Raw genomic sequence first — 16,204 nt, forward strand, 5'->3', positions numbered from 1 at the left:
ATGCTGTTTACATTTATACATAGGATACAGAACTAAAGAAAGAAGAAAAAGCATCCCAGCATTAGCATGTTCTATGTTAGGTAAACTAACTTCTCTGAGCTTTGGTTTCCTATAAAACTGGAAAAACTATACCACTGCTGCAAATTTCTTAGAGAATTAAAGATATATGAAAACAACTGGCATCGAGCCAACTGTATGATGTGTTCTATCACTGATTGTTTTGTTGTTTGAGGAGGTGTGGAACACATTAAACTAGCTGTCTCTGAGCTCTGTCTGTGAGCTCTGTCCCTGTATCCCTTCCACTCATAGGCGCTTGGCCCCTTTGCCTTCCAGTAATGCCCTCCTTACTCCTGGTTTCATTTCTGTCTGCTAAAGTCAGATTTATTACAAAGGAATTCCAGAGACTTCACAACACTTAGGCTAGAAGAAGATACATGTTAGTCTTACAGTGAATTAGAATTAGAAAGTTATCATCAGCCTGTACGCCTGTAATCCCAGCACTCTGGGAGGCAGAGGCAGGCGGATTTCTGAGTTCGAGTCCAGCCTGGTCTACAGAGTGAGTTCCAGGACAGCCAGGGCTACACAGAGAAACCCTGTCTTGAAAAAACCAAATCCAAAAAAAAAACTAAATAAATAAATAAACAAACAAACACATAAGAAAGTTATCAGCAGCAGCTGAGATAGTTACTGTGGAGTTTTGATTCATTTTTCTTTTCCACAGGTCAGAGGTTATTAGCAAACTTTTTTTTTGTAAAGGACTATTTAGTATGTAGTTATTAAATGTATTTAGGTAGTATTAATAGCTTTTCATACTGTTAGAGGTACTTAACTGTAGTTCTGGTTCTAGTGTAGAAAAGCCATAGGAAGGAACTTTACAAAATAGAATGAATTTCTCCTCTGCCCTCCGCTCTGGATTTCAACAGATTAAACATATTTATCACAGTGTCTCTAAGTGGCACCACTGGTCTGCGAATCACTAGGGAAGGTAGTACTTGTCACTGGCCAGAGCCCCTTCCAATTCCAGAGTCTTACAGAAAGGCCCAGGTATCCAGAAGTAGGGAAATAGGATTTCCTTAATAATAGAGCTCCCAACTGCAGTCTACTTAGCAGGGGCTATAGGGAGTTTCTTCTTAGAAAAGGATACAGAGTGTTTGGATCCTAGACTGTTGTGAAAGAAAACTGATTAGGAGAGAGAAGCACGGACCATAAAGAACTACTTAGATCTTGGAAGAGTCTGTCTTCTTTTGCATTTTATAATTTTTTAAAAATGTGTTTGGGTGTCTTTATTTACATGAATATCTGTGCACCTCATATATGCCTGTTGCTTGGAAGCCAGAAAAGGGCATGAGATATCTTGAAACTGGAGTTACAGATAGGCTGTGTGCTGCTATGTGAGTGCTATGATTCAAATCTCAGGTCCTCTGCAAAAGCAGTCACTGCTCATAACTGCTGAGCCATCACTCCAACAATACATTTTATAATTTTAGTTTAAAAGATACACTTAGGATTTTTTTTGGTAGAATCACAAGTATTTATGAATACAGAAAACCCTCAATGTGATGCATGTTTCAAAGGGCACATACCTTGCTGAGCAACTACAATCTTAGGCTGCTGTGCTCTAGTGATTATAGTGGACTAACATCTACCTGCTCTGCTTTCTTTTGCATGTAGGAGATCTGCCATAACCTGGGAGTGTGCTACACTTACCTAAAGCAGTTCAACAAGGTAATCAATGGTGTGGTGGTTGACTGGAATTCAGTGTGGTTCATTTGTCTCAGAGGAGCCACTGTCCCTTGTGTATTAGCTCTACTATCTGCAGAGCTTCAGGAGTAAAACTTGCCTTTTATAGTTACTGCCATGTTAATGCCTGTCATCACTCATTTATTTCCTACTTTTGAGGAAAAAAAAAGAAGTAGGGGAAATCTTAGAATGTAAGTGGCAGTCCAGTTGCCTTCTCCTCTCTCCTTTCTCTCTAACTCCTGTTAAAATGGTTTAATATAGAGGCTAATGTCCAGTAAGACACTTTTCAAAAAGTGAAACTTTGCAGGTCACTGTGGCACACTGCTGTGATTTCACCAACCAAGAGGCTAAGGGAATAAGGATCTGAGTTTGAGGCCATCCTGGAGCTAATAATGAGACACAGTTTCAAAGACACACACACACACACACACACACACACACACACACACACTGTTTCAAAGAAACGCACACACATGCATGCATGCACGCACGCACACACGCACATGCTAGTGAGATACTATTTCAGAGAAACACACACCCGTAAGGTGTCCATGAACAGAAGACCCATCTTATACTTTGACGACAACTGATTTTTGTTTTGTTTGTTTGGTTTTTTTGAGACAGGGTTTCTCTGTGCAGCCCTGGGTGTCCTGGAACTCACTCTTTAGACCAGGCTGGCCTCAAACTTAGAAATCTATCTGCCTCTGCCTCCTAAGTGCTGGGATTAAAGGCATACACCACCACTGCCCAGCTAGATACATGTCTTAATTGAAGAATAGATGTTTTTTTGAGATTCCTGAAAGGTAGTGATGGTGATTAGGGAGTTTTCCTTTATAACCTAGTGACTGTGTAGCTTTGTTCTTTTTCTGCTGCCATCAAGACTGACTCTCACTAATACCAATCTAACAAGGCCAACTCTGACATCCTTTTGCAAGATCATGGTATAACCTAGTCTTATTTCTCAGCTATGAAAACATATCTGCATATTAGTAATTGAAGTCTAAGAATTATTTTTTGTTAGACATATAATAAAATACACATTCAGGGGGACATGAGGTTTCTTGATGAATCTAGTTTTTTTGGTTTTTTGGATTTGGTTTTTTGGAGACAGGGTTTCTCTGTATAGCTTTGGCTATCCTGGAACTCACTCTGTAGACCAGGCTGGCCTTGAACTCAGAAATCCGTCTGCCTCTGCCTCACAGAGTGCTGGGATTACAGGCGTGCACCACCACTGCCCAGCTGATGAATCTAGTTTTGTATAGATGATTAAATTTTTCTCTTCAGAGAACAGTTTGACCAGGCACATTCCTGTTCATAATATAGTTAAGTCATAGGAGAGGCAGGATTAGTATTTAGACCTCTACTGAGGTAGAAAGTTATTTAGATTTATTATAAAACTCAGCAGGCTAAACAGTTACAAGTCCTGGCATTTATAGAAGCCCTCATTGAGTCAGTGAATAAACAAAAGCCTTTTGTTCATCTACTAAGATGTAGGCAATCTAGACCTCTAGAGCAATAAGTTATTTATGTTTATTCTTTGTTGTGTGGGGTTGGAGATTGAAGCCAGGGCCTCATGAGGCAGTCCCAGGCATAGCCTTATTTTTCTGTTAACTCTAGTATACCAGGCATCTAGACCACCAGGCATTCAATAAGTACTTGTTGAATAAGTAAATAAGAACAACTTTTGTGGGGGCTAGAGAGATGGCTCAGCGGTTAAGAGCACCGACTGCTCTTCCGAAGGTCCTGAGTTCAAATCCCAGCAACCACATGGTGGATCACAGCCATCTGTAATGAGATCTAATGTCCCCTGCTGGTGTGTCTGAAAATAGCTACAGTGTACCTACATATAATAAATAAATAAATCTTTGAAAAAAAAAAAAAAGGACAACTTTTGTGTTCATTTGTTTTCATACTGTCAAGGAAAACAGGTCCAGCCTGGCTAAGGTTGTATAGGTAGTGAGTATAGGCAGCATCAAGTTTGTGTGGCATTGTATACTGTATTATCATGTCCCTTTGGGGTTATAGTTTAAGTCACAGGTGTAAATGTCAAACAGACAACATTCATAAAATTGATCATCTTACATGAATTCAACAAGGCCAGCTAGGCTGTGCTGAGGTTATGAAAGCTGCTTTCTCAGCCGTGAAGTTCCCAGGTAAGGACATCACAGCTCTGTCTTCACATTCACCACTGTCCTGCGATGGTACTGATTTGGTTATCATTACTCCATTAAACTTTAATTAGGCACAAGACCAACTGCACAGTGCCCTCCAGCTTAACAAGCATGACCTGACGTATATAATGCTGGGGAAGATCCATTTACTGCAGGGAGACGTGGACAAAGCCATTGAGATCTACAAGAAAGCAGTGGAGTAAGTGTCCTTTTCTCTTAGACTTCAGCCAGCATGTCCACCCTTCTAAGATTACAACATGAAGTTATCACCTACAAAGTTCATGCTCAAGAACAGAACAACTGAATAACAAAAACTTGTACATACACATGCACACACACACACACACACCCCATGATGTTTTCAGTAAGTTTGCCATTTTGTGTTGGGACAGATTGACAGCTATGCTGGAAAGTATGCAGCCTACGGGCCACAGGTTGACATACCTGCTGGAAGCAATGAGACGTAAACGCTGAGAACAGATAGTTTCTTTCTAACAGTGTCTGCTCTAGGCTAGTAGCTTCACACACAGACCGCTGGGGATTCGGTTCCTTATGTGGCGTTTTCCACCTTCAAGCTGAGCAACATGTTGCAGGCCATATTGAAGGAAGATGATACTGGAAACTAAATATGGAGTAAGCATCTCTAGTTTCAAATCACCCTAAAACTAGGGTTTTTTAACTGCACACCTACTCGCTGCTCATAGTCTACAGTTTGGAATTAGGAGAAAACAGCTGCAACAGAAGTAGGCAAACATGCACTCAGCAAGAACATGGGCTCAGTGTGATCTTCTAGTTTAATATTTATAGCAGATCCTCTGTTCCTGGAGATCATATTAGGAACAGAAATACCCTAGCTCAGAAACAGACGTCTGGTTTTATTAGCCTGAGATCAATTTATCTTGTGGTACTGTTATCTTGGTTTCTTATACTGAGGATAGAACCTTTCCCTGTGCTTAACTGTGCACAAGTGTTACAACTGAGCTGCACTCCAGTCCCAAAATCATGAGGCTTGCTGCTGCTCTTTTCTTAAATATCACTAGGGCAATACAACCTTTCGATAATGACCAAATTTCCCATCCCAAGTTTCCTCTCTAGGGACACAAGGAGCTTTGTTTTTTTCTGTGTAGTGTCATCTTGTTTCACTTATTTGAGGCAGGGTCTCAGCATATAGCCTTGGCTGCCTACAGTTCACTGTGTAGACTAGGTTGGTCAGGAACATACAGAGGCCCACCTACCTCTGTAGCTGGCTTGTTTCTTTTAAATAGGACAGATGTAGTAAAATGCTCAGGTGTCATGTTTGATCATAGAATAGAATATGTCTGACTCACGGAACTGGTATAGAGTACTGAGTGTTACTTCTTAGCTTTGTCCACCACAGGGTGAGCTTCCTGGCTATATCAGTCACAGCATTGCTTTCTGCATTTTCTATAACCACATTTTGTGACAGAAAAATCTCTTAGGTTTGTTGGTAAGCTACAGTGATCTCCATCATCAAAAGGTCAGACTTATGTGGACAGGTAGGAAGGAGCCATGAAACAAGTCAGGAGCTCTTGTAATAGGAGAGTAAGCCTGTTCCTCCACTTGTCTTGTACAAGGTGGCATTTGAATTAGTGCACATGAACTCCAGTGAGGGTGACTTGAATCACTCATCTTCCCAAAGGAGAAGACAGGATAGTTGAATATTTGAGAAGGTAGGTTCATGACCACAGCTTTGGAGAGGAGAGCTGGCAGGGAGCAGATATGATGGAATGTGAAGAATGGGAAGGAAGCACACGTTCATTATGGGGTTTGGGAAGGAGGATGCTCAAAATGGATACTTACTATAGAAAAGTAAGACAAAAGTACTTAATCATACTGAGAAAGTTGTTTGCCAGCTCAGGCACAGGATAGGCTTTGACTATGCAAGTTCTGGACTTCCTACAGGTAACAAGCAGGAACAGTACTTTGCTCTTTGATGCTTTACTGGTGAAACTAATGATCCTGTTTTCAGATGGTCTCAACTCTGTTGCTTTGGCTTTTTGATAAAGACAAGCATCAGTGAAAGACTGAAAGGACAGGTAACAGGCCAGTGCTTACTCCCAAGATCCAGTATCTAAGTCTTTCCAAGGACTGATATATACCTTCTGTGTTTAGTATGGCAATTTAGTAGGGTACTTTGTTTAATTTGGAGAGCACATCAGCAGGGGCCTCAGAGTCCTAAATGACATAGGAAGTAGGCTGCCTGCCATTATTAGCGCAGGAAAAGTGACAGAGTTCTCAACAGAGAGACTAGCATAACTGTATCCTGACTGACTTGGCTTATAATTTCGTTAATGGGCTGGAGAGATGGCCCAGCAGTTGAGAGCACTGACTGCTCTTCCAGAGGTTCTGAGTTCAATTCCCAGCAAGGACATGGTGGCTCACAACCATCTATAATGGGACCCAATTCCCTCTTCTGGTGTGTTGGAAGACAGCTACAGTGTACTCATATAATTAAATAAAAAAATAAATCTTTAAAAAATGTTATTTTCAGTGTAAAGAATTGTTCCTCACAGTTCTTTTTTTAAACTTGCTGTTGGTGCAAATGAAGGGCTCTGAAACTATATTCTAAGCCCCATTTCCTTCTGCTGAGCAGATCTTCCCTGTCTCTAGCATTGAGATGATTTGCTTTTGAAGGAGATCACCAAACTGCTCTCAGAAGTTTACATGGAAAAGAAAGTGGTTTAAGAAAGGGTTCTGGGTGTTGGCAGTGGGGCAGATGGCTTTACAAGTCTTTGTCTCGTAACCATGGTTTCCTTGTGAGCATCTCTGTTACAGGTTTTCACCAGAAAATACAGAACTTCTTACAACTTTAGGATTACTCTACTTACAGGTAATGAAAACTGCTTTTTCACATACTGGTGTTAGAAATACTTTAGGTTTGTGTCTATGGTAGTTTCTTTCACTTTCCTACTTGACATATTGTATTAGCAGTCACATTACACACAGTCACCCTGGTTTGCTTTATATATTCATTGCTAAAGGAATTAACATTTGCACCTGTCATAATCTCTTTCAGGCTTAGTGTAATAGCAATTCTTATGTGATAGGGAAAGAATAGATATGAATGACTGCTGCCTGGTTTGGGGGAAAGGAAGAGAATTGATCCATTCAGCACTCTGTGGGGCACTGGGGCCAAGACTGCTGGTATTGGTTCACCTTGCTCTCCAAGATTCTGTAGGTGAAGAGCAGCAAGGGGTAGATTTTTAGAGGCAACATTACCTTCCCTTCACATTGCTAAGTGTGGATGGGACTCTTAAGTCTGCCACTTGTGTTGGCCTGAGCACCTGAGACTCCAGATCTCTGAGCTGTATTACCCTGCTTACCCTAAAGTCTTGCTGTTCAGCTGATATGTCTCTGAAGTAGCTTCTATAACTATTGCTTTAAGAAGAACCTAGAGTTTAACTCTAGGTCATTTGGGCTTTGGCTTGTGAGGAGGCATTAATATCAATCAGCATGAGTGTTTCTGAAATGGTTTTTTTTTTTTGGCCGAAGATACTTTAAGATCAGGAGAAAAAGAAACAAAAATAAAAAGACACAAACATGGAAATCTTTTGGTATACCTACTCTATTTTTATTATCACTACTATTTTCAAGGGTTGAGCTGTGGTTGTTCAAAAGAACTTTACAAATGACTGCATGTTTCCATTCAGGGTATAGTTGGCCAGATTTGTGAACTGATATCTCTCTGCTGAGGTAAATTTTTTGGTTTGCTTTCTTTGAAGCTTGGTGTTTACCAGAAGGCATTTGAGCATCTTGGGAACGCACTGACTTACGATCCTGCCAACTACAAGGTACAAAGCCGGGGTGCTCTCTTGGCCCCTAGACATAACCAGACCCTAGAAACAGGATAGGGTTCTCATTTTAAACATGCAGGAAGGTAACTTTGTGTGTATGTATGCGCTGGTGAGAGCTTTGTGCATGCTAGGCAAGTAGTCTACCAATGAAGTACACTACCCTGTCTCAGAAATCACATCACCTTTTATTCATAGTTCTTATTTTTAAAAGTTAGTTTTTATTGAAGCTATTGTAAACTGTTAACGGTCAGCTTCTTCAAAGGGTCCATTATGGTAATAGGATTGCTAGTCTTTGCTGCAGGTAAAGTTAGAGTGCCTTTAGAGTTATGTGCTACTCGAGAATTTAAATAAGCTTCCACAATGATTGTTGAAGGATTCTTGATCCCCCAATGAAGTCCCACAACTCCATATGTGACTTGGGGGTGAGAAAAATCAAGTGAATGAACATTACTGAGGGAGATGCAACCATATAGGGTTTAAACACAAACTTGGTCATTTAGGAAGTCAGTAACCTGGCTTTGTTGTCTTGGTACCTTTCCTTAAAGAAATGATAGTGCTGGACAGATAAAAACTAAAGGCAACTCACATTGTATCCTGAGCCAGAAAGCTGAGTATTAAATAGTCATAGGCAGGTGTACGTGAAGTGTCTGGAGCATTTAGCGTAAAAAGTAGCACGGACAACACAGACAGATGGCAGCAGTTACTAGAATACTGAATTCCCTAGCTAGAAGTAGGGAACAAATGGAGCTAGATGGTTTATTATGCTGTGGGATTCCAAAGACACTCTTTAGGAGTCCTTGACCTCGTGGCTGGGTATGCTTATGGACCTGGAAGTTGTTCCTGGTCATGTGTGCTGATGAGCTTACTGCATACACTCGGGACTCTTTCATGGTCTGGGGCTTCTTGGATGACTAAAGTACTAATTTTACATGCACTGTGTTTTCAGGCCATCTTGGCAGCAGGCAGCATGATGCAGACTCATGGGGACTTTGATGTTGCCCTTACCAAATACAGAGTTGTAGCTTGTGCTATTCCAGAAAGTCCTCCACTTTGGAATAACATTGGAATGTGTTTCTTTGGCAAGAAGAAATATGTGGCAGTGAGTGTTCCTTATAGTTTTTGTTCATACTCATCCATGTGGTTATTGGATCTGCTGAGCGCTCCTGTTTCTGCAGGCTATCAGCTGCCTAAAACGAGCCAATTACTTGGCACCCTTTGATTGGAAGATTCTGTACAATCTGGGCCTGGTCCATTTGACTATGCAGCAGTATGCATCAGCATTCCATTTTCTCAGTGCAGCCATCAACTTCCAGCCAAAGATGGGGGAACTCTACATGCTCTTGGCTGGTAAGGGACATTTATATAAAAACTTATTCTTCTGAGTTGTGATGATGGAAAGTGAATTAGGATCATAGGTTAGTAGCTAAATGCCCTAAAGAGGGATTTGAACACAAAGTCTCAACAGGTTAAATAAAAAGCATCCATATACCCCCCTCCCTTTTTTTTTTTTTTTTTTTTTTTTTGGCAACAGGGTCTCACTATGTGGTCCTTGCTAGCCTGGAACTTGCATGGCAAGTTCCTTGAACTCAGTGATTGCCTGCCTCTGCCTCTGGAGTGCTGGAATTAAAGGTGTGTACCACCACACTTATCTTTTTCTTTTTAAAAAGAATTTACATTTTATTTGTGATTATGTGTATGCTGTATGTGGGTTTATGCACAGAAGAGGACATTGAGTTCTTTGGAACTAGAGTTAAAGACAGTTGCGAGCTACCTGGTGTGGATGTTCTCAGACCCAAACCTAGGTTTTCTGCAAGAACACCAAGTGCTCTTAACTTTGAAGCATCTTTCTAGTCACACAAGTTCCTCTTAACAGTTTTCTTGTTCCTATTGGTATTCTTTTTTCTTGTTGTTTGATGGTGGTGGTGGTGGTGGTGGTGGTAGAGGAGGAGGAGGAGGAGGAGGAGGAGGAGGAGGAGGAGGAGGAGGAGGAGGAGGAGGAGATTGACCCCTGGACCGTGCATATAGCAAGGGAAACACTCTACCACTGAGCTACACTAACAGCCCTCATGATTATTGAACGCAATTGATTTGAGTTCAATAATATAATTATGAACTTGGGTGTAAGGTGGAGTTCGGCTTCCACTGTTAATTGTATGTAGTCATAGTTGATATGAGAATTGCATGATTAAAGATAATGAATATCAAACCTTTGGGTTTTGCCATGGTTAGTAAATTATGTCTTTAAAAAAAAAAACATAGCACAGAGGACATGAGGAGAAATTTTTCTTTTTCCATTATATGGGTTCCAGGGTTCAACTGGGCAAAGCATCCTTCCTCACTGAACCATCCCACTGATCCCATCATTATTTTTGTTAACATAGCTGGTCTTTGGTAGTTCAGTCAAATTAAAGCATCATTCTATTCCCAAATTCCATCTATGCTTACAAAGTAAAAGTAAGCTGGGCAGAGGTGGATCATATCTATAATCTTAGTTCTTTTTTTTTTTTTAAGATTTATTTATTTATTTATTATATGTGAGTACACTGTAGCTGTCTTCAGATACTCCAGAGAGGGAGCCAGATCTCATTACAGATTGTTGTGAGTCACCACATGGTTGCTGGGATTTGAACTCGGGACCTTCAGAAGAGCAGTAAGTGCTTTTAACCACTGAGCCATCTCTTCAGCCCCTATAATCTTAGTTCATAAAGTAGAGGTTGGAAAATAATGTATTTGGGTCCAGTCTGAGCTACATTAGTGAGACTGATACTGTATCAGAAAATACAACAAAAGTAATTTTAAAGTACTAACTATTCCTTTTAGGGAATATTTTCTCCACAAAACATACTTTTACTATGGCGTTTTTAATTTATGAGAGAAAGGTCAAAAGCAACTAAATTGTGGTGGTTTGGAGAGCACCAGAATACAAAGCTAGCTCAAGTTCCAGTGAGGCAGAGAGCCTTACTACTTGTGTTATGGCAGAAGCACCAGTTCTAATCTGACAAAGTAGACCCAACCTCCACGGTCCTGCAGAACAAACTAGACTTTGAGAAAGCAGTGGCAAAAGTAGGACAGGTGACATTCTGCAGCCGATTGATGTGGTGAGGGATCTAAGCTGAGGGATGAAAAAGGCTTCATTTTGAGAGCAGTCTAGAATATTATATTTGCTATCTAAACTGAGCTCTCCTGATTTTCTCTGTGGCAGTGGCTCTGACCAACCTGGAAGATATAGAAAATGCCAAAAGAGCTTATATAGAAGCTGTTCGCCTGGATAAGTAAGCATTCTGTTCTATGGGAAAGGGTCAGGGAGTGTATTACCAAAGACTGCCATAGGATTAATGCTGCCTGGGTCATCTTAGCCACCATGTGGCATAAATGTGGGAGATTATGGTTCTTAAGCAAGCAGAGCTTAGCAAGAATGAGAAGCCTGAGAAACACTTCCAGCTCTGAGCTTAGTAATCAGGAATCCAAAGAAAGTTAAGAGCTGGCAGCACTCTGTCTTGGGTTTCTGATATGCTGTGGGCTAACTAGATTAGCAGGTGGGACTCTGGGCTCAGCTTAATCAAAGATAGCAAAGGTCTTGGGGTGGTGGTATGGGCATTCCGCCAGAATTTGCTACACAGCTGGTCTGGGATTTTTTGTTGTGCCCTTCCCAGCGTGCCTTTGTTGGTGCCAGACTCAGTCCATATCCTACTTTGCTCTTGGGCAGTTAGTTCCTTGACTGTGGGTCACATAGCATTTTGCTGTATAATGAATGGGACAATCACTACTTAGTTTTTGTTTTGTTTTTGGACTTCACATAATGAGAAGGATCTTCAAATAACTAATTATTGCAGAGCCCCAGACTCCCTGTCTCTCTGCCACAGGTGTAACCCTTTAGTAAACCTGAACTATGCTGTGCTGCTGTATAACCAGGGTGAGAAGAAGAGTGCCCTGGCTCAGTACCAGGAGATGGAGAAGAAAGTCAACTTTCTCAAGGACAACAGTCCTCTGGAATTTGACTCTGAGGTATGCCTTTTATTAGCTCCTACACATCATTAAGCAAAGGTACCATATAAGCTGGTGCTTCTTTGGGCTTCATGTTGATTGCAGCATGAATTCACCAGTTAGAGTCTGAGACAATCTTTGCTAGAAGAAAGTAACAAAATAGTTCAGGCTTAATAAGTTATGTTTTTGCCAGGCGGTGGTGGCGCACGCTTGTAATCCCAGCACTCTGGGAGGCAGAGGCAGGCGGATTTCTGAGTTCGAGGCCAGTCTGGTCTACAGAGTGAGTTCCAGGATGGCCAGGACTACACAGAGAAACCCTGCCTCGAAAAATCCAAATCCAAAAAACCAAAAACCAAAAATAAAAAAAAAAGTTATGTTTTCATTAATATAGCAGGAACAGGCAGAGTTTGGCCAGTGATGCTTCAAACTTGAATTGTTGCATTTTGAGATCCTGTAAAGAAACCTCTGACATCCCATAACCAACTTGTAATCCTAGCACTTGAAAATGATTTCCTTGTTTTAAGTACTTCTCCTTCAATTGCTAGTACAGCAGCACTGGTTCAGTCTGTGGCCTTTGGTGAAAGGGCCAAGAAGGCTGACTTGGCTCTGCTGGTCTTGTCAGTAGTTTTTTTCTTTTTCCTCATGTGGGCACAAGATGGTAGAGATGGCTCAGAAGTTGGGAGCTGCCCTCCAGGTAGGAGAGGCACTGGTCTGGACCAAACCAGTCAAAGATCCCAAGTCAAAGCACCGGACCAATTCAGGCAGCAAATCTGCTACTCTCCAACAGCTTCTGGGCTTGAATCAAGCTCTAGGACAGGCGATATCTTCAGCAGCTGCATATAGGAAGATCCCGTCAGGTAAGAGACTACACAAAACTCTGAAGACTTAGAGGTATCCTTATCCCTCCCTACTATGAGCAGAGATCACAGCTTTGAGCAAGGCTTGCACTCTGCAAACTCATGGCTAACTTAGTACTGGAAAGAGGGAAAGCCAGGGTGACCAAACTGGCATTGGTTTCTGAAGGGTAGGCCTATGAGGGTAGGCTTAGACAGGGTGGTAAGTTTTTAAGTTTAAAAGTGCATTACTAAGTGCATGCTGTTGTATATTCTTGCCTTAATTTTCACAAGCTTAGTGTTTTATTCCTTCAGTTATGGGCACGTAGAATGCACTACAGTCTTATTAGTCTTAGACAATACAAAGTTCCCTCTTAAATGGTTGCTTCCAAAATGGAGTAACTGAGAATTCAAATTTTGTTTCTTTGTAAGGTGCTGTAGGAGCCCAGCTCACAAAGCCACCATCACTTCCACTGGAGCCAGAGCCAGAGCCCACTGTGGAGACAAGTCCAACAGAAGCATCAGAACAAAAGAAAGAAAAATAGCAACAAACATGGGAAAACCAGGATGACCCTGGGGTAGGGGGTCCCTTAAGTGAGATCATATAGAAGGTGGTCATATGACCAGGCAGATGGAGGCCAACACTTCGTCCCTGGATGGGCACTGCAGAATTAAAAGAGAACCCAGGGTGTGTTGTGATGATCAGGAGGAGCCTAAGGCCCATGCAGCTCTTGGCTGGCCCCATCATCCAGGAACAAGGGAGAAGACATGCTACATAGACTTGAGGCCCCGCATGTATACTCCAAGAGTCAGCAAGGCAAATGATGAAAAGACCATTACTCAATGAAGGACTTTTATCTTGATAAAGGGAAAAGGACCTCTGCTCTATAGGCTGTGGTGATGAAGCCTCATTCTGACTGGACTGTGGGAAGATAGAAGTCTCCATTGGAAACAAACCTTGTATTAAGAACCTGGTTAAATAGGGCTTCCCCAACTACCACTACTCCTTTTAGATTGAGACCCAAACTGGAATGAATCCAGTTATATTTGCCCAAAGAGAATCTAATACAAGTCCTTATCTCCATTCTTAAGAGAGGTCAGAGTCTAGAGCCAGATCATGTCAGTTTAAGTAGTAGAGTCAAGGGCTGGTCTGGAATCGGCACCAAGAATTTAAAGGAAAAAAGTGGGTAGGGTGACTGAGGACATGGCTCAGTGTTAGAGTGCTTGCTTAGCATACACAGGCCCTGGGTTTAATCCCCAGTACTGCTGAAAAAGAACAGAGCTTTTGGGTGAGGAATTTTAACCAAGACAATCAATGATGAACGCTGACAAATGCTCTCATGGCCCATTAGCAGCCTTTGTAAAAGATTATGGATCTCCAAGAGGTCACATTAAAAGATTTTTAAAAAAACAAAACTATGATCATTGTTTGTCTTTACCTATTTCAGAGCCTGGTTTGAAACAACTACTACCTCAAAGCCAAGTTATCTTGGCTGTAGTGTGGCCTCCCAGAAGTGGAGGTTTAGTCCCCTCTGAAGTAGTTTTCCCTTTAACTGGCAGCTACAAAACTGACATATTATCAAGCCAGTGTGGAGTTTTGATACTTTGGCTGGGTCTGACTTGGCAGACTGAACAGAGGTCCTCTTCTGTCCCCTAACCCCTGAAGGCAAGCACAGAGGTGATTCTTTGCCTGGGTAGCAGGTCTGTTCTGTCATGCAGCAATGGAGAAACACCCACCTCTGCATCAGCATGGAGGATGGTATTGATTTACCAAAACTAAAAGGTCTTGATGAGAGATAAGAATGCATGCTTATGAGAGGAGAAAGAAAACCAGGTGCTAAATCAGCAGAATGAAGTCTGCCTGTGGGTGGCAAATGAGGAGAGACTATATAAATAGTAAAAATATGGTAAATAGATACTCATTCTGGAGTTAAGGCTAGAAATGTGGGTGACTAGGATCAAGGACATTTCAAGTCTATTTTTAGGCATGTCTCTCTTTGAGATAGTCCAATGATACCTTACCAGACACCCAAATAACATGACTTGAACAAAGTCTGAAGGTTCTGATAGAGTACTGGTTCTCAACCTGTGGGTCAAGACACCTTTTGAGGTCACATGTCAGATATCCTGCATATCAGATATTTACAATTCATAATAGTATCAAAATTACAGTCATAAAGTAGCAATGAAATAATTTTATGATTGAGGTCACCAAACATGAAGAGCTGTATTAAAAGATCACAGCAATAGGAAGGTTAGAAGCCACCGTGCTAGAGGAATCTGGATTATGTGATAGCTGAAAAGCACATATTGCACCATCTTAATGTTGTATTCTGGGAATCTAGCCATTCCACAATGTGTGCATATTTCAAAATTATGTTATCTAAAACTTATTTTTTTATCAGTAAAGAAATATGGCATCAGGAATAATAATAATGCATAGGAATTAAGTCAAACTGCATTACATACCTGACTGTCGAAACTGAGTTTATAGCGCTTCAAGAAAACCTGGGCCAGCATAGGTGATGTGCCATTGTGTTTGCCAGGTAAGACAAAGTGACATTAACGTGAGCATCAGGCTGCAGCCTGTAAAGAGTAGACCCGACAAAGACCTTATCATATTTGAAACCATGGAGAACTCTTACAGTGCAATAGTAAGAACAGCAAACATCAGGCCAACACAAACACCCAATTAGGACAAAGCATTGTGCAGCTTTACAAAGGAAAGTACAGGCATGGCTAATGAGCACTGAAAAGGTACACGGGAAACAGAAAAAAACAATACCCGCCAAAATGTCTTAAACTGAACACTGAGAACTCCCACTGTTGGCCAGAACATGATAGAATCAGGTCAGAAGTTGTCAGCAGGAGTGTACAGTGGCCTAGCCACAGTGGCCGTCCTGGTCCTACAGGTTCTCATCTGAATCTATTCAGGCTCTTACTGGTGAGCTTATTAACCTGGAATTGGAAGCCTGTGGGTACACACAGCCATAAAATATGGAGCCTTATGAAACATGGGTGACTACAGTATGCCAGCTTTATAGGCAGTGAAGTTTCACTGATAAACACCAGAACATGCAAAACTATTGGTTTACAGAGGAAAAAACAACTGACTACAGGTCAAGGGTAAGAATGGGATGGCAGGGAGGATTTTGCTGGTGATGGAAACATTTGCTGAGACTTACCAAGTGATACACTTAACTCTGTGCAGTTTCATCACTGAAGTTGTTACCCTAAAACACAACAAGAAAAAGCTGGATTACTACAACAGCTTTCAAATAACCTAAAATGATCTTAGACCCAGAAGTCGCCTGTTCACCTTAGTGAGGGGTGATTACTAAAATTGTGTGTTCATACTGTGCTAAATACTTGCCCTGTCTCTTTTGTCAACCAAATCCTGAGGGGGAGCTACCAGGATAGCCCCACTTTACAGCTGAGCTAAATGAGGTTAAGCCAAGGGAACCTGTCAGATAATATCAAGTAACATTTCACCAACTTAAATACCCTTCATTAATTTGGAGTATGCCTACTGACGTTTACCGGTCTTGGGCCCCACAGCAAGAGAAAAAATGCAGACTGTGATAAGGGTTGCTTGTTTTGGCTGCATCCTACATCCTCTTAGTGGTGGTACAGGCTGCAGCTTTTCCCAGATTAAGTCAAT

General features: G+C 41.5%; 1 protein-coding gene across 3 annotated transcripts in view; it reads left to right on the forward strand.

Annotated features, from left to right (window-relative positions):
* Positions 1 to 13,951, forward strand: part of Bbs4 (Bardet-Biedl syndrome 4) — a 31,858-nt gene extending 17,907 nt beyond the window's left edge. For 2 of the 3 annotated variants that reach the window (XM_052188162.1, XM_052188160.1), the window contains exons 7-16: positions 1,672 to 1,725; positions 3,983 to 4,110; positions 6,708 to 6,762; positions 7,655 to 7,723; positions 8,673 to 8,825; positions 8,902 to 9,073; positions 10,929 to 10,998; positions 11,590 to 11,731; positions 12,366 to 12,567; positions 12,976 to 13,950. In XM_052188162.1, the coding sequence (XP_052044122.1) occupies positions 1,672 to 1,725; positions 3,983 to 4,110; positions 6,708 to 6,762; positions 7,655 to 7,723; positions 8,673 to 8,825; positions 8,902 to 9,073; positions 10,929 to 10,998; positions 11,590 to 11,731; positions 12,366 to 12,567; positions 12,976 to 13,088 (1,158 nt within the window). In that variant the 3' untranslated portion in view covers positions 13,089 to 13,950. Of the gene's footprint in view, positions 1 to 1,671; positions 1,726 to 3,982; positions 4,111 to 6,707; positions 6,763 to 7,654; positions 7,724 to 8,672; positions 8,826 to 8,901; positions 9,074 to 10,928; positions 10,999 to 11,589; positions 11,732 to 12,365; positions 12,568 to 12,975 lie in introns of all 3 variants that reach the window. The other variant, XM_052188163.1, reaches the window with a different exon arrangement.
* Positions 13,952 to 16,204: the final 2,253 nt, after the last annotated feature.

Source organism: Apodemus sylvaticus, chromosome 7 (genome assembly GCF_947179515.1).
Source record: "Apodemus sylvaticus chromosome 7, mApoSyl1.1, whole genome shotgun sequence".
Taxonomy (NCBI): Eukaryota; Metazoa; Chordata; class Mammalia; order Rodentia; family Muridae; genus Apodemus; species Apodemus sylvaticus.